Source organism: Sorex araneus, chromosome 5 (assembly GCF_027595985.1).
Source record: "Sorex araneus isolate mSorAra2 chromosome 5, mSorAra2.pri, whole genome shotgun sequence".
NCBI classification, from domain to species: Eukaryota; Metazoa; Chordata; class Mammalia; order Eulipotyphla; family Soricidae; genus Sorex; species Sorex araneus.
Window position 1 is genome coordinate 96,226,693 of NC_073306.1, and position 17,715 is coordinate 96,244,407.

General features: G+C 52.7%; 1 protein-coding gene and 1 long non-coding RNA gene across 4 annotated transcripts; both read right to left on the bottom strand.

Moving 5' to 3' along the window:
• Positions 1-4,282: 4,282 nt before the first annotated feature.
• LOC129405124 (uncharacterized) lies at positions 4,283-8,543 on the bottom strand. The gene is made up of 2 exons (XR_008630344.1): positions 7,589-8,543; positions 4,283-5,049 (listed from the first exon to the last, which is right to left on the bottom strand). It is a non-coding gene; the product is annotated as an uncharacterized LOC129405124 (long non-coding RNA).
• Positions 8,544-8,662: 119 nt separating this feature from the next.
• On the bottom strand, positions 8,663-17,006 carry TAFA3 (TAFA chemokine like family member 3). Of its 3 annotated transcripts, XM_055140654.1 has the most exons (7): positions 16,751-17,006; positions 16,397-16,446; positions 14,771-14,890; positions 11,749-11,864; positions 11,039-11,188; positions 10,295-10,419; positions 8,663-8,824 (listed from the first exon to the last, which is right to left on the bottom strand). In XM_055140654.1, exons 4-7 carry the CDS (start codon positions 11,861-11,863, stop codon positions 8,813-8,815), a joined length of 402 nt encoding a protein of 133 aa, XP_054996629.1. In that variant the 5' UTR covers position 11,864; positions 14,771-14,890; positions 16,397-16,446; positions 16,751-17,006; the 3' UTR covers positions 8,663-8,812. The 3 variants fall into 3 exon arrangements, with proteins under 3 accessions (XP_054996629.1, XP_054996628.1, XP_054996630.1); XM_055140653.1 differs by lacking the exon at positions 14,771-14,890; XM_055140655.1 differs by lacking the exons at positions 14,771-14,890; positions 16,397-16,446.
• Between the last annotated feature and the right edge of the window lie 709 nt (positions 17,007-17,715).

The window sequence follows — 17,715 nt, forward strand, 5'->3', positions numbered from 1 at the left end:
CAAGGTGAGCTACAACAATCTTCACTAACTTTCTTCTTTTTGATCACTCTCTTAGCAATTATTTTTTAATCTTATTTTTATAAAGTTGTTTATAATGATTCACTACATTTATTATTCAAATGCCAATCCCGCCACCATTGCACCTTCCCACCACCATATTTCAAAACATTTCCACCCCAAATCCCAAATTATGCCCCCCCCAAAGCAGGACCAAAACAACTAATTTTGTATTGCTTGTTATGAATAATCTTCTAAAAATGATCCAGTAAAGTTTCCTTAGAGCAAAGTGTGTCAAGATTGTTGTATTTTACTCTCGAGCCATTAAGCCCTTGTATAAGAGATTAGTAATGTGTTTGTTAAAGGTTGAGCCATGTGTGTGTGTGTGTGTGTGTGTGTGTGTATGTGTGTATTTTTTTTCCCCACATGAGATTGGCTGCCTTCTACTTTAAACCCCATCAAATGTTGTGTGCTACTCTTGGTATATCAGTGGTATAGGTCATCATCATCATCATCATCATCATCATCATCATCCTGTTGATCATCAAATTTCTCGAGCTGTCTCAGTAATGTCTCCATTCATCCTAGCCCTGAGATTTTAGCAGCCTCTCTTTACTCGTCCTTCCCAACAATGCCACATTGGAGGCTCTTTCAGGATCAGGGGAATGAGACCCAGCATTGTTACTGGTTTGACATATGAATACACCATGGGGAGTTAGCCAGGTTCTCCCATGTGGGCAGGAAACTCTTGGTAGCTTGCCAGTTTCTCCCTCTGGGAGAACCAGGTTATAAGATGTTGGCCAAATGCTTCCGGGAGCTTGGTTTTAAGTCTCTGGATGTTGGCCATTGGTGGGATTCCATGGCGCCGGGGACAGTACCTGGATGAGACCGCCTAGCTACTGGAAAATGGGAAATCTGGGTGGAAGAGGCCCAGTCCCGATCCAAGCAGTCTTGGAGGTCTCATCTATACCTGGGTATAGATGAGAAGTCAAATTCTGAAGTGCATTCATAGCCACAAGCTCCAGCAATTCTAAAATTTAGAATACAGTTATATAGCAGATTCATTCATGGGTGAGGTTTGTCCGAAACTGTGGGGAGCGGCCTTGAGCATGGCAGTGATTGAGTTCTGGAGGTTTTTGGCTGCTGGGGTTCTGTTGGGGCACGGATAGAAACTCACCCAGTCCCCTCTCAGTTACCTAGATGAGACAGCCTAGCGCAGGGTCTGGAGGCGTCACTGTGGCATGCCATCTCTTGGCACATTAAATAAACTATTAAGGGCCTGCTCTGGGGGCAGGTTTAAGGGTTGGTTGAGAAAATTGGAGACAATGGTGGAAGGACGGTGTAATGGTGGTGAGATTGGTATTGGTATATTGAATGCCTGTAACAAATCAACATGAACAATTTTGTAAACCACAGTATTTATATAAAGTGTAAGGGGGAAACAAAAAAACCCATAAATAAATAAAAGTGTTTTTCCTGTGGCCTGCCTCAAGTGCTGGTGGAGAAGGCAGTTGGTATCAAGAAGGGACCATGACAATGATAGCTGAAATGATCACTCTGGATAAGAACTGCGTGCTGAAAGTAGACAAAGGGACAAACATGACAACCTCTCAGTATCTGTATTGTAAACCACAATTCCCAAAAGGACAGAGAGAGAGAGAGAGAGAGAGAGAGAGAGAGAGAGAGTCTCCCATAGAGGCAGGCTGGGTGGTGTTGGAGGGTGGGGTAGGAGGGAAACTGGGGATATTGGTGGTGGGAAATGTACACTGGTGAAGGGATGTGCGCTGGAACATTGTATAACTAAAACCTGACTATGAACTCTGGATCTCACAGTGACTTAATTTTAAAAATTAATAAATGAATGAATTTAAAAAAAAATGTTTTCTGCAAAAGAAAATGTTTCCTGCATAATCTCTCCCATGTCATTTTAATTCAACAAACTTGCTCATTCCCTGCACCATCTCACCCCTGTAAGTGTCTGGGGGCCCGGCCAGGAGCCGGACCTGACAGACAGGCTCTGAGGCCTTCACTTGCCGTTTCTGGCTAGGAGAAGAGAAACAGGTCAAACACCCAGTACACGAGAAGGGGCAGATTCTCTCTCTGTGAATTGTCTCGTCCCATCCTCACAACAGTTTTCTAAGGTAGGATGTCCCTGTCCTGATTTTACAGAAAGAAACCAAGACTCTGAATGTTAAGTACTTTGCTTAAGAGCACAGAGCCAAAAAGCAGAAACTGAGCAGACCTAGATTTAAATCCAGGTCTGTTCAGCCTTTGCCCTCCTCTGGGATTGGGTTCCTGCTGGTTCCTCTGGGACAGGGCTACCCAAGTTTGAGTGCTTTACAATGAATGCCAAGGGCCTGGGGAAGGACTGAATAGGAAGTAAACAGGAGAAAAGTGAGTGAGTGCTCCAGGAGAAACAATTAAGAAATGAAAGGAAATGCAGCAATGGAAGAAAGATTTCCTGAGGATGAAATCTTTAAAGTTGAAGAGGAATTAACCCCCAGAATAGGAGTGTGTATGTGTCAACGGGTTTCTCCGGAGAAGAAAAGCAAGCAAGCAAAGATACATAAGTGACTAAGGTCAGAGTGATAACACAGCGGGTAGGGTACTTGCCTTACATAGAGGCAAGCCGGGTTCGATTCCCAGCATCCCATATGGTCCCCCAGGCACCGCCAGGAGTAATTCCTGAGTGCAGAGTCAAAACAAAACAAAAAATGAAAGAAAGATACACAGAGAAAGCAAGTGAGGTACATGTTCAACGCAGGCTTGAAGAGCAAGCGTAAACCAAAACAAAAAAACTTTTTTTTTTTTTTTGCTTTTTAGGTCACACCCGGCAATGCTCAGAGGTTACTTCTGGCTCTGCACTCAGGAATGACTCCTGGCGGTGCTTGGGGGACCATATGGGATGCTGGGAATTGAATCCGGGTCTGCCGCATGCAAAACAAATGTCCTACCCGCTGTGCTATTGCTCCAGCCCTCCCCCTCAAAATTTTTTTTTGGTCAACCTACCTGACTACTTATTCATTGGTGCTCCTGGTTAATAATGTTTCAGATGTAGTTCATCATGAGGGAAGGTTGGGACAGGAGGTGAAAGCATGGCTATGGCTGTGGCAGAGGACGGGTGGCCGGGGACGCCGCCCAGGTGGGGCCAGGACAACAGCCCTTTGGGGCCTTGGACCTGCCCTTTCACGCAGATGTGGGCTGGTGTTTCTGAAAGTCATCTGTGTGAGTGCAATTCCAGCCAGTGGGGTGACAGAGAGCAGGTGACACAGCAAGTCCTCCTAAGTGGTCGTGACAAGGGATAGCTCTTTGTAGCAGGCTAAATTGACGGCATCATGGCAGAGAAATCAGGACATTGGCCTCACTTCCTCCGCCACGGTACATGGATCAGTCTTCAAGGCCAGCAGTGCTTCAGACAAGTCACAGCCTGACTCCCAGTGGGACCTGCTTTGCCTTTAGTGGGTAATTTCTCCGGCTTATATTGACTGAACATCAGGGGCCAGAGAGAAAGCAGGGTGGGTGGGGCACTTGACTTGCATATGGCCAACCTGTATACCAGGGTTTGATCCCGGCATCCCATATGGTCCCATGAGCACTGCCAAGAGTGACTCCTGAGTGCAGAGCCAGGAGGAATGCCTGTGGTTCCCAAACCAAACACATAAATAAACTGACTAAACATAAAAATCTGTCCAGAAACATCTTTTTAACAAGGCATATGCAGAAACAGATGGCTACAATTATAAACATGAGTCAATTAGCAAATGTGAGAGAGGGACAAGGAGGTAAGAGGGGGTACAGATATGTTTGTGGGAGCATGGTGGACTAGAGGGAGAGTCAGGATGTGTGCAAGATTTGGGGAAGAAAGTGCATCTCTGCGAGCTGTGGAAAGAGGAGGGCCTCAGCACGTGCCTGAGGACCCTGGAGCTCTGCCAGATGCCAGACAGGGGCAACCAGAAAACAAGGGCCGGGTCCACAGGTTCCCCTCCGTGCTGACTGATGGGGCTTGAGAAGTAGAGCACAGTGAATTTAACCCCAACACCAAATGACTTCTGGAGTGGGACCCCGACCTCTGCTGAGTAGTCACTATTTTTTAAAAAATTAAATAAAAAATTAATATATACACACATACATATATACATACATTTATATATACACACATACATACATACATATATACACTAAAGCAGTCAGGGTTTGGCACACTTTTTAGGCCTTGTGAACCATTTATTCTCTTTGCTATGACTTAGCTTCACATGACAGCAAAAAAGCAAATCATAGATGATCATAAAGGAGCAGTTAACTTCCAGCAAAAGTTTATTTACAAAAACAATCAGTGGGCCAGATTTGGCCCAGGGGGTCTTAGTTTGCAGGTCCCTGAAGAGAGGTCTAAAGCACCCAGAAGTGGGGGTCAGAGAGACAGTACAGCAGGTAGGGCCCTTTGCACAGGACCAACCCAGATTCAATCCCCAGCACCCAATATGGTCCCCTGAGCCTGCCAGGAGTGGCCCCTGAGCACAGAGCCCAGGGTAAACCCTGGGCTAAACAAAAGAACCCAGAAGCTTGGCGCCCGGGAGGAATAGCTCAAAGGGCTGCTGGCTTTGCATGCTGGAAGCCGTGGTTCACTCCCTGGCACAGCCGGACTCCCCCAGCAACGAGCCTGGAACAGCCCCCACCCACCCCAGGACCAATGGGTGTGACTCCAAAACAAAACCAAAAAAACCCCAGAAGCCATCAAAACTGGTTTCACAGGTTGATAGTCCTTTGAGTCTCTACAAAAGAACCAAACCCAGTCATTTTGCATGGGGAAGACTCCTGGGTGCAGCTTTGGGGTTCTCAGTCCCCTCGGGGCCTTACTTCCTCTTCCGTGCAGGTGTCTCTCATTCTGCGCTCTTCCTCTGGCTCACAGCGCTGGACTCTTCTGGGGTGAGACTCTTCCACGCTCACCTTTGATAAAATCCTCTTTCCAGCCTGCTGTCTGCATTAGGCCAAAGAGGCATTTCTCTCGTGCAGATTAAAGCAGCATTTCCCAGAATATTCCAAGGAAGGCACAAGCTAAAGGTCACATAAATGGGGGGTGGGCACAAGACTAAGTGGCTGCCAGTAGGACAGAAGGGCCATAGGAGAAACAAGGTCAGAATCGGGCCACAGCAGAAACAGGCCTGAGAAACACCCGTCTAGACCTTGACTTCTCCAGCTCCACAGGTGTCACATGGCTGGATGTGGGAGTCACACACACAAATAATCAGCAACAATAAAAGGTTTCTGGACATGCAGCCACCAAAAATCAATTCAAAATCAATTCAACATCGTGCACCTGAGATGGCTCTGGCCGTGCTCAGTCATGTCTCAGGTGGAAAGGGTGGCCAGCGGGAAAAGTTGGAAAAGCTGCTCCAAGGGCCAGAGCAACAGCAGGGAGGGCGTTTGCCCTGCACACGGCCGAACCGGGATCAATCCCCCACATCCCACCTGGTGGTCTCCTGATGCGGAGCCAGGAGTAACCCCTGAGCATCGTGGGTGTAGCAAAGAAACAAAACTAAGGAGGAGGAGGAGGGGAAGGAGGAGGGGAAGGAGGAGGGGGAGGAGGAGGAGGAAAGGAGGAGGGGAAGGAGAAGGGGAAGGAGAAGGGGAAGGAGGGAGAGGAGGAGGAAGAGGAGGAGGAGGGGGAGGAAGGGGAGGAGGAAGAAGCCACTGCTGTTTTGCTCCAGAGGGCACTTTTCTGAATCACTAGCCAGGACACGCCACCAACTTGCTGTGTGACTTTGGGCAAATTGCTTCACCTCTCCCAGCCCTTTGTGGTCTCTTGAGGCTGGTGCCCCCAAGGCCTTCCTAGCTGAAACTAACCCAGCTCATCCTGCTGCCATGAGGAGGAAAGGAGCACCCCTAGCCTGGCGCCCTGCTCCCCAGGAAAATTAACTGGCATTAACTACTGCCACTGAAGTAGCTACAAGATGCATATAAACACTAACATCATTGAAAACAGACTTCTAGGGCACTTTGATGGAGGCTGCTCTCGGGGACTCCCTACTGGGGATACCCCTCAGCGACCACCAAATATCAAATACGGCAGGAGGAAGTGGGGGCTGCGGGGATGGGGGGGCATAAAATGAATGAGCTGGGTAGGGATGGCACAGCAGTACAATGCTTGCTCGCATGTGTCAAAGGCCCTGGGGTCAACCCCTGGCAAACACACACACACACACACACACACACACACACACACACACACACACACTAAATAAATACAAATGAAGGCCTGAAGAGGGTTGGGCACCTGCCTTGCACACAGCCTACCTGAGTTCTGTCCTTGGCATCCCATACGGTTCCCCAAGTTTGCCTGAAGTGATGCCTAAGCACCATCAGGAGTAAACCCTGATCACAGCCAGGTATGCCCAAGAAAGAAAGAAAGAGAGAGAGAGAAAGGAAGAAAGAAAGAAGGAAAGAAAGAAGAAGGAAGGAAGGAAGGAAGGAAGGAAGGAAGGAAGGGAGGGAGGGAGGGAGGGAGGGAGAGGGAGGGAGGAAGGGAGGAAGGGAGGAAGGAAGGAAGGAAGGAAGGAAGGAAGGAAGGAAGGAAGGAAGGAAGGAAGGAAGGAAGGAAGGAAGGAAGGAAGGGAGGGAGGGAGGGAGAGGGAGGGAGGAAGGGAGGAAGGGAGGAAGGAAGGAAGGAAGGAAGGAAGGAAGGAAGGAAGGAAGGAAGGAAGGAAGGAAGGAAGGAAGGAAGGAAGGAAGGAAGGAACGAACTAGCAAATTCCAGCATATACCCAAGGAAAGCTGTCTTCTCTATAAGCAAGGCTGAAGAAAGAGGCAGCCTGGACGTTGGCTGAGGCAGGAGCTGACGGGTGAGTGGACTTGTGGGTACAGACACCCGCCCCCAACTTGGACTCTGCAGACTGGAAGAGAGCCACGAAGGCCACTTCCCGCCTCCCCAGAGGCAGCGTTTACTGCTGGACTCCGATAATGCTGCCACATTGGCAGCCTAAATAATTCACTCACCGATCTCCCAAGATGCATTAGAAGAAAAACAAAACCCAGCCCTGCTTCGTGTTCAGGTTCCCCAGCGCAGAAGGCAGCCAGGAGGGTGGTGTTGCGGGCTCTGCCTTCAGAGATCCTGTGGTGGCCTGTGGCCACATCCCCCAGAGGCCTGGGGCCTGTTCTCCTACCCTCTCCAAGCGAAAGATGACTTTCACATTTTCCAAACAAAGTGAAACAATACAAACTAATAACAAAGACCAGCACAGACTCTTTAGAGGCCAGTGAAGATTATCTGGTCCGCTCCCAAAAAAAAAGTCTGCCATCCCTTTGACCTCATGACCCCACCTGAGAAGAGATTTGGAATGGCCAGAGTTGTGATATTTACAGTCTCATGGGCAGCTGGCATGAGAATTCACCCTATGACCAGAGGCCAAACCAAACCTTACCTCCAGAGTAGGGTGGACAGTCTTGGTTTTAGGGTTTGGGGACAGAGGGGGGATGAGGGAGGGAGGGACAACCCATCTTCTTCAGGATCAAAATTTAGTACTGTCCATGCTGGGCTGGCCCTCCCTGTGGACCCTGACCCCCCCCCCCCCCGCCACACACACACACAAATACAAACCTGCATTCTTGTCTGCCCAGCTACCCTACTGGAGGTGATCCCAGCAGCTCCCAGCTCCCTGAGGCTCTCATTCTCTTGCGAATGAGACAGCTAAGTAGCTTGTCACCGAGTCCCCATGTCCCAGAAGCCTCCTCAACCACTGAGGGTGCCAGCCTGACCATACCAGCCCCAGAGGTTCCAGCCAGCCCCCAGGGTCCCTTCTCCTGGTGAGTCTTGAAAGGGAGATGACTGTGGCCAGTTAGAGGCCGCACCCAGGCCTTGTCTAGGAGCCAGACGCCCTGTGAGCTATACCCTGACGGAAGAGTTGGGCGTGAGGAAGCAGGTCCCAGATGCCCAGCTGAAATTTTCAAGTGACCTGTTTGAAAACCAGGTGAGACAGATCCCTCTGGCTGGGACCCTCCCATGGAGACAGAATAGGGCCAGCTCTAGCATCGCCTGAGAAAAATGTTGCTGCTGTCCAGCCAGTTTTTGAGCTAAAACACTGAAGGCCCCACTTAGATGACAACAGTTGCGCCAAGTCAGAAAATGTGGGAGGCTACACAGTGAGATTTTGGGCAAATCACCTCAGTTGTATAGGGTTCAAGCTTCCTTGACTTCCTCAACTAAAACAAGCAAGCAAGGAAGTCCCCAAGGTGCTTGTACTGAGATTAGGTAAAGGTACCATTGATCCTATCCTCAGTGAACCACCCAAACCAGGTCTTGAATCTGCTGAAGCTTTGCTGGAAAATTCTTCTGCTTCATTACCGCATTCCTTCTCCAAGTTAATCCAGTCCCATCCAAGGAAAGACAGCAGGCCTGTCATAAGGAAGAGTTTCTTTTCACTGTGGCAGCCGGGAATTCTGACTCCTATGAGGATGTATCTTCGTGTCTTCCTGAAGAGCAGCAGGAGTCTCATTTCCATCTCTCCACTGTGCCCACAGCATGTGGCCAGAAGGGACCATCCAGTACCACACGTGTCATGTCAATGACTAAAATAGTCTTTCATCCACTCTCTGACTTGACTGGACATTCCTGAAGGACAAACTGGGTCTTGACCTTTTCTGTTGCCAGGAAGAGCCCAGACCCTGAGATACAAAGGTGGAGACGTGGGGATCGAATGCAGAATGGAAATGTCCCTGGGCAGACTTGAGTTCTGTTGGACAGTGGGTGGGGAGTGCCCCAGAGATGAATCTCCAAATGTTCTGCTGATAATTGGGTCCATTCCTCAATCCATAGTCAATTGAGCTATGGTGTGACCTGGAGAGGAGTAACAGGGAGAATTACAGGGCAATATCACCACCTCATCCCGCTGGGCAAGGGGGGGCAGGTCCAGCCCTTCCCACCCTCCAGCAATGCAGACTGGGAAAGCAGGGCAAGGCCAGGCTCCATCAGGATTGGCTTCCATGTGCCATCTATACCACAAGCACCGGCCACCAACCAGACCCATGGAACAGTGACAGATGCCACAGGCTTGCTGGTGGGTTTCATCATCTTAAATATACTCGAAATGGCCCATCTCACCCTACCCCTCCATTCTGTGCTCTATGAAATCAGGGCTTTCTTCCAAGCCTTGGAGGCCTCGTTTCCTTCCCTCTTGGGGGGAGGGGAGTGGGAAGGGATATGTGGGGCATCCCCGGTGGTGATTAGGAGTTACTCCTGGCTCTGTGCTCAGGAGTCACGCCTGGTGTTGTTTGGTGGAACTTGTGTTGCCTAGGAGTGAACTGGGGCCCACCAAGTGCCAGGCAAGCACTCTACACCTGTACTGTTGTTCTGGCCTCTCTTCTCTTTTCTTTTGTTGCTGTTTTTGGGAGAAGAGAGGCCACACATGGCAGTGCTCAGGGGTTACTCCTGGCTCTGCATGTGGGCTTCACTCCTGACAGTGCTTGGGGGACTATGTGTGGTATGAGGGATCAAACCCAGGTTGTTTAAGGCAAGCACCTTACCTGAGTACTATATCTCCAGCCCCCTCTCTTATTTTTTTAAAGGTACTTGCTTGTTTGTAGTGGGAGTGGAGGGCAGAGAAGGGAGGGGCAGCACTCTGGCCTGGCCCAGTGTCACTCATCTGTACCATACAATGACAGGGCAGTGCTACTGATTCACCATGACACAATGGCATCACTTAAGAGCTTGATAAAATTTTCATTATCCCTTTTTCTGTGAGGCAGGCAGCAAACTATGAAAACAACCATCCTCTTGAGGGCTATCCAAGCGTGGCAGTTTGACAGAGAAAGGCCTCTAGGAGCTAAGGGAGTTCAAGATTGGGAAGTGGGGACTGTGAGGGGTTGGGTAGGCAGAGCCTCTATTGGAGTGATGCCCTACAGAATTATCTAGATCATTTCCTCAAGTTTCCTCTTTGTTCTTATAGACTTGACACTGTCTGGGAGGCAAAATGAAGGCAAAGAAAAAGTCAAGGCTTTGGAGAACGGAGAGTTCGCCCTGAAAGACACAGGGCTGAGGCTGGAGCCATAGTACAGTGGGAAGGGTGTTTGCCTTGCACGTAGTTGAGCCAGGTTTGATCCCTGGCATCTCAAATGGTTGCTAAGCATCGCAGGAGTGATTCCTGAGTGCAGAGCCAAGAGTATCCCCTGAGCACTGCTGGATGTGACCCAAAAAGCCAAGAAAAAAGAAAAAAGACCCTGAGAGCACCCAGGGCTGTGTCCATTGGTATGTCACCCTGCAGGGGCAGGCAGGGCAGGGAGAGAGGAACGGAGAGGGCTTCCAGGCTACCTTGGTGGTTTTGACCTTGTGGCCGCTGCTGCAGCTCCATCCTGACAGGTCTGGGAGCACTCTGCATTCCTCCCCCTGCAGACAGGGCTCCATCTGACACCACCACCTCTGCACGACGATGGAGGCTGCAGGAGCAAAGGCAATGGGACCACTCAGTGGCATGCAGTCACGAGGAGGGTAAGAAGGCGAACAGAGATTCACAACACACCCCCAGAGAGGTCGCCCCCAGGCTTCGACCCTACCAACCTCAGCACCCCGACCCCCTACCTCGAGAAAAGCTGTCCCCAAGGGAAGCTACCTGTCACCAGCAGAGGGAACAGTGTTCAACACGCTCCCCGGGCCACATGAGCAAAGGTGCACGGCCCTCAGGGCTCCCAGAACAGAGGCACAGCAGGCCAGGTGGGAGCGCAGCTGGGGCGTGGGGACCCGTGTGCCCACGGAAAGAGGGGAATGAGAATAGGGCCTGTGCAGGGGTCTTGGTGAGGAAGTGGGAGGGGGAGGGGTGTGACAGGCTGAGGGTCAAGCCAGCTGACTGTAGACATGAGGACTGAGGGCCTGAGGGCAGCAGGAGGCTCCTGACCTAGGGAACAGGGGGACACATTTGCCACCCCCTCCTCTCCCCACCCAAGGTCACCCCAGCATTTGAAACTCGGGGCCTGGAAGTCCTGCAGTTGGTGTGAAATTGTATCCCTGGCAGATGGCAGGGCCTGGTCAGATCCTCCTATCTCTCCATCAGGCACTCACCATCTACACAGGATGGCCTTGCGCGCGTGGTGCCGGCCACCTGGCCGGGAAAGCAGGAGCACTTGACTGTCTGTGAGCGCTCCTCGATGTGGTTCCGGTTACAGCAGCGGTGAGCGGCCACCACCTCACATGCGCCCTGCTGGCCAAGGACTGAGGCAACACAGTAAAGGTGCTCCCCTCCCCCTGCCCCTCTCAGCCCCTGAGGTCAGCCTGGGGGGAGGGAGGAGGGAGGAGATTCCTTGGGGGGAGGGGAAGGGGGAAATATCTCTGGTCCTACTTGGGGTCTTTCTTCCCTTCTTCCCCCACAAGGCAGAGCCTGGCCTTGGAGCAGATGGCAGGTGCAGACCCACACCTGCCCACACCCACCGGGACCCCAGGATTTACAGCACACAGGATCATCCGTTTATATGGCCTTTAGCCTTCCCAGAAGGAAAACCTCTGATTAGGCCAGGAGGTGAGATGGAAACCCCTGCCTCGGGCCTCCCTCGAAACCAGTAGAAACCAGTAGAAGCCAAAGGTGAGGAGGATGTCCATACCTCTCTGGCCGAGTAGCAGAGAGGGACAGAAGCCAGGACCTAGGACCTATGGGTTACACCCCATCTAGGAGAGCGCTGGGACCTGGGTGGGCCTGAGAGGGGGCGGGGGGCTGTTCTGCTATCTAGGTAGCCTGGGAGACCCACCCCTGCCAGGGCCCAACATGTCCCCCAAACCTGCGACAGTTGGAGGCTGCGTGGAAGCTGAGGCCAGCAGTGGCCACAGGCAGGCCAGGCCTAGCACCCGCAGCCAGACGCCCCTGCTCTGGTCCCACGTGGCCCTCTCTCGCATCCTGCAGAGACAGCTGATTACCCGCACACAGGAACTCTCTGCACCCCCACCCTAGGACCCAGCCTCAGTGCTCGGAGCCACGGGCTCCTGAAGGCACTGAGGAGGGCAGGATGCACACCTGCAGCCCAGGCAGATCTCACCCTGGCCCTCAAAAGGGGTGAGTGCAAGAGCATGCAAGGGGAGCCAGGTAAACCATGGAAAACTTCTTGGAGGAGACAGCCTTTCAGAGGGATCTTTTTTTTTTTTTTCTTTTTAGGTCACACCTGGCAATGCTCAGGGGATACTCCTGGCTCATGCACTCAGGAATGACTCCTGGCAGTGCTCGGGGTACCATATGGGATGCTAGGAATCAAACCAGGTCGGCCACATGCAAGGCAAACACCCTACCCACTGTGCTATCGCTCCAGCCCCTCAGGGGGATCTTAAAGTCTGGGCCTGACATGGTCCCATGGAGGTGGAGGGCTGTGATATGGTATGAACAGTGAGGCATTACTTGTTAAACGTGTTCTCATATTTCTGGGGCCCAGGAAGAGAGCTCAAAGGGTCGGGAGCCCAAGTTCAAACCCTAGCACTTTCTGGGTCACCTATTACCAGCTAGAGAAACTCCATGCTGGGCTACTTCCAGAGCACAGCCAACAGTCCAATTCCACATGAATGTCCTATAGAGTAGAACTCTCAATACCCATTTTATAGATGAACAAGCAGATACTTTAAAAATCTGGATAGTTGGGCTGCTTGCCTTGCACATGGCTGACCCAGGGTTGATTCCCCATCACCCCATGTGTTCCCCCAAGCTCCACCAAGAGTGATCCCTGAGCACAGAACCACAAGTCAGCCCTGAGCACCACCAGGTATAGTATGAATACTGTGGCTGGAGAGATAATATAGGGGGTAAGGTGCTTGCCTTGCTGCAGCCGGCCAGGGATCAGTCCCCCTCATCCCATATAGGCCTGCAAAGAGTGATCTCTGAATGCAGAGCCAGGAGAGAGCCCAGAGTACAGCCAGCTGTGGCCACAAAGCAAAACAAAGAACTCTGGATGCATGAGCCCCTCAGATGGTTCAAGAGCAAAATGCGCTTGTCTTCTAAGTATGAGGCTGCATGTTTGAATTCTAGGTGCTGACCACACAGGCAGAATGAGGTCCCAGCAGCTCTATGTAGGGTATGTGGTACCCCAACAAAGCAATAGTATGTGTGATCCCTCATGCCAAAGCCAGGTGTGCCAAGCGCTATGACTGAAAGTGTAACCTGGGGCCGGAAAAATAGTACAGTGGGTAGGGTTCTCGCCTTGCATGAGGTAAACTATTTGGTCCCTGACACCCATATGGTTCCCTGAGCCAGGAGTAATCCCTGAGCATCGCTGGGTGTGACCCAAAAAACAAAAACAAGAGATAAAAATAAATAAAAGCGTGGCAAGCGTCGTATTCAAGCATGTGTGCATGTGTATGTGTTTGTGTGACTCCTGGTCATTGCAACCACTGACATTACAAAAGGGAAGGGAAGGAGAGTAAAGTGAAGGGGAAAGCCAGGAAGCAACCTGAGAGCCTGCAAGGGCAGGCAGCTGGGAAGTGCTGATAAATGCAGTGCCTGATGGACTCAGTGCTTGACAGTACCTGTGAGGGAGGGAGCCTCAGGGCTGGGTGAGCAGCACTCTGCAGAGGGGAGAGGAAGGCCTGGGGTTGGGAGGTTGAGATAGAAGGGACCTTGGTTGGGGCTGGAGCGATAGCACAGCGGGTAGGACATTTGCCTTGCACGCGACCGACCCAGGGTTCGATTCCCAGCATCCCATATGGTCCCCTGAGCACCGCCAGGGATAATTCCTGAGTGCAGAGCCAGGAGTAACCCCTGTGCAGAGCCAGCCAGGTGTGACCCAAAAAGCAAAAAAAAAAAAAAAAAAAAAAAAAAGAAGGGACCTTGGTCTTGCTTCTGTCTTTCTCCCTAGTGCTTTTACTTTGTGGGCTCTGAACCATGGGAAAGTTCTAGCAAGTCAATTAAAACAAAATTGGGGGGGGAGACATAGTACAGTGGGTAGGACACTTGCCTTGCACATGACGGACCCTGGTTTGATCCCTGGCACCCCACATGTTGTCCTGAGTATTTCCAGGAGTGATTCCTGAGTGCAGAGCCAGGAGTAACTCCTGAGCATCGCCAGGTGGGTTCCCCCAAAAAAATAATTTTAAAAGGGAGAAATGAGGGCCAAAGATAGTACTGAGATATAGATGCTTGCTTTGTATGCAGCCTACCCCAGTTCAATTTTTAGGATCACATGTGGTCCCCCAAGCACTACCAGGTATGGCCCAAGGTATCTTTCTACCCCGACAAAATGAAAGAAAAGAAATTGGGAAGAATCATGTTAAATATCTTTCCTGAGGTCAGGCTCATGGTGGCGGGGCTCTGAGGCCATAACCTGCCCTATTCCTGCTTCTGCACACTCGGCCTCAGCTCTTTCTGTCCTCCTCCTCCTCCTTTTCTTCCTCTTCCTTCTCCTCCTCCTTCTTCCTTTTTGTTGTTTTTCTGAGCCACACCAGCACTTCTCAGGGCTTTCTCCTGGCTTTGTGCTCAGGGCCCGCTCCTAGCAGAGTTATGGGGTGGGGGGATCAAACAGTGCCTTGCCCCCAACTATCTTCTGTCCTCACTGCGATCCTTGGCAGCAGCAGCTTCCCAAGTCCAATGATGACAGCAGGACACAAAGGGAAGGAGAATCTGGGGCACAAGGACACAGAGCAACCACACACTGCCTGGCCCAGCAGGGGCTGCGGGCTCAAGGGGGGCCTGGGTCACCCTGCAGCTGCATGACTGGGCCCTGGGACCCCACTGGCTGGGTGGACAGCAAACCCACTGCTCCTTGGAGAGGGTGCTTGGATCCTCGCCACACGCCCGCCTCCCCTCGCTCACTGCCCCTCACTCACCTTTCAGGGGGGTCTTTCCTTTTTTTTTTCTTTTTGGGTCACACCCGGCGATGATGCACAGGGGTTACTCCTGGCTTTGCACTCAGGAACTACTCCTGGCTCGGGGGACCATATGGGATTCTGGGAATCGAACCGGGTTTGACCGCATGCAAGGCAAATGTCCTACCTGCTGTGCTATTGCTCCAGTCCCTCAGGGGGTCTTTCCTAATCTGCCTACTCATCCCTGGCCTCAGATGCCCTCTACCTGGATGAGTAGGAAAGACTCGGGCTAGGGGGAGAAGGGAGGGGGTGCTGTAAGGGACAAAGGGAGCCAGCAGCCCCGCAAAGGGCAGAAGGCAGAGGCCAGGGGATGGGCTGGGCCCTGCATCCGGTGCCAGCCCCAGAGCTGTTCCCCCAGCAGTCAGGCAGGATCAGCTCTCTTCTGCCCTGCAGATTCCAGGGCTGCTTGCAGCCTGGGGGCAGGTCTCTGCCCAGGAGCACAGCGGGGCTAATGGCAGGAAGGTGGCCAAGCACCAAGGCTGCTGTCTGCCTCCTTTCGAAAGAGCTAAAGCCAGAGAAGGCTCCTGGGCGGGATCTGTCAAACTGCTGGGGAAAGAAGCTCCCAAGGGCCTGAATTCTCCACACCTCCACCTCCTGCCCATATTGCACCTGCTTGAGCAACAGCTCTGCACTGACCCCGTGTTTTCTCTGGAGGTCAGCAAGCCAGCCAGTTCTCCCATCCAAGAAACCACAGCCCTGATAGTGTCCACTCCTCCATACGGCTTCGCACCAAAGGGAGGGACCTAGGCAGGGAGGATGGGTTCAAGAAGGAGCCCCTGGCACAAGAGCAAGAGAGCTATGGGGGCCAGCAGGGAGTGGTGCTGATGCAGGGGATGGGCATGCTCCCTTGTGCATGCTTCCCTGGCTGTGCGCGCTCCCCCGGGAGGCTGTGCCCCCAGCTGTGTGTCTTCCCTGGTGTGTGTGCTCCCCAGGTGTGCGTATTGCCAGGGGGGTGTGTTCCCTGGTGTACATGCTCCCCAGGTGTGTGCTCCCTGGGGCATGTGTTCTCCCTGGGGTGTACATGCTCACCAGGTATGTGCTCCCTGGGGTGTGTGTCCTCCCTGGGGTTTGTGTGTACTCCGGGGGGTATGCTCCCTGGGGTGTATCTGCTCCCTGGGGGTGTGCTTCCTGGGGTGTGTGTCCTCCCTGGGGTATGTGTGCTCCTTGGGGGGTAATCTCCTGGGGGGGTGCTCCTGGGGTATGTGTGCTCCTGGGTTGTGTATGCTCCCAGGGGGATGTTCCCTGGGGGTGATGTGCTCCCAGGGTATGTGCTCCCTGGGTGTGTGTGCTCCCGGGGTATGTTGCTTCGGTGTTTGTGTCCTCCCTGGGGTGTGTATACTCTCTGGGATGTGTGTACTTCCGTGTGTGTGCTCCCGGGGTATGTATGCTCCCTGAACAGAGCTTCCCAGCCTCCTAGAGCCTCTTCCCACTTTCTGGAGAGGAGTTATCCTCTTTCTGTAATCCACCAGGAACCTTCATTCTAGTCATGTCTGCTTGGGGGAGCCCAATCCCATTTCTCTCAGAACAGCCATGTCTCCCTCCCAACTTTCCCATTTCTCTCCTCTGTAAACCCTGTTTCAAACATACCTGCGTGGTGGACAGCTGGGCTGGGCTGCGCCTTGGCATTCTAGTCAGAGCTGGAGAAAGACGTTCCAACGCTTTGTTCTCGAACTTCCTCCCTCGTTTTCCCAGACTTTTCTCCGTTCCAGATTATTGGGGTCTAAAGCCAGGTTAGCAATCTGCCCACCACCTGCATGTGTGTGTGTGTGTGTGTGTGTGTGTGTGTGTGTGTGTGTGTGTGTAGGGGGGGATGGACAGGGGGTCCCTCCCTTCTTTCTCCAGTCCCGCACGGCTCCCGCCCACTCCTGCGAATTCTGGGACCCAGCACCCAGCACCTTTCAGCCCCGCGGCGGTGCCCAGCGGTCCCACCCGCCGGCTGACCTGCATCCTCCCTGCGGCCCTCTAGCCTCTGCTCCTGGGACCAGCCTGGAGAGACGCGGTTCAGGTGGGAGCGGCCGGTGCGAGCGCAGCCCGGTCCGGAGCTGTGTTCCCCTCCCCGGGGGGCTGCGGCCCCGCAGCCCGGGATTGTGGTCCAGCCCGGATCGCTGGCACGCGCACACCGTTCTCGGCACGCGCACTCCGAGCCCGCCTGGTAGAGTCCAGAGGGGTTCCCCGGGAGGCTCGCGGGCGGGCGGGAGCGCGCAGCCGCTCGGTACCCAGCGGGAGGCGCAGCGGCCCCTGGCGGCCACTGGGGAGGCCTCGAAATCTTGGCCTGGGGGTGCGGAGGGAGGCTGAAGGTGAGAAACCTGCCCAGGCAGTCAGGGGGTTGAGCCTTAAAGATTCTAGAACACTGCTGTCAAATTCAGTAGCCGTAAGTAGTTAGTTACGTTCAGAATGAAGGATTTGAGAGGTAGCACAGCGGGAGCGTGCACTGCATATTTGCTCTTGCCGGTCAGGGTTCCATCCCGGCACCAAGAATGGTCCCACAAGCCCAGCCAGAAGTGCTCCCTGAGTGCAGAGCCAGAGGTAAGCCCTGATCACCGTCGGATGTGGACCGAAAACCAAGATGGAAGAAAATAAAATCTCAGAGTAATAGTACCAGTTGGTAGGGGTGCTTGCCTTGCATACAATCGACCGTGGTTCAATTCCCAGCATCCCATATGGTTTCCCTGAGCATCACCAAAAGTAAATCCTGAGTATAGAGCCAGGAGTAAACCCTTGAGCATCACATCACCCCAAGTGGCCCAAACACACACACACACACACACACACACACACATACACACACACACCCTGCCCCAGGGCCAGAGCAATAGTACAACAGATAGGGTGCTAGCCTTTCATGCAGCCAACTGTTAGATCCCTAAGACTCCACCCGGTTCCCCGAGTCCACCAGGAGTGATTCC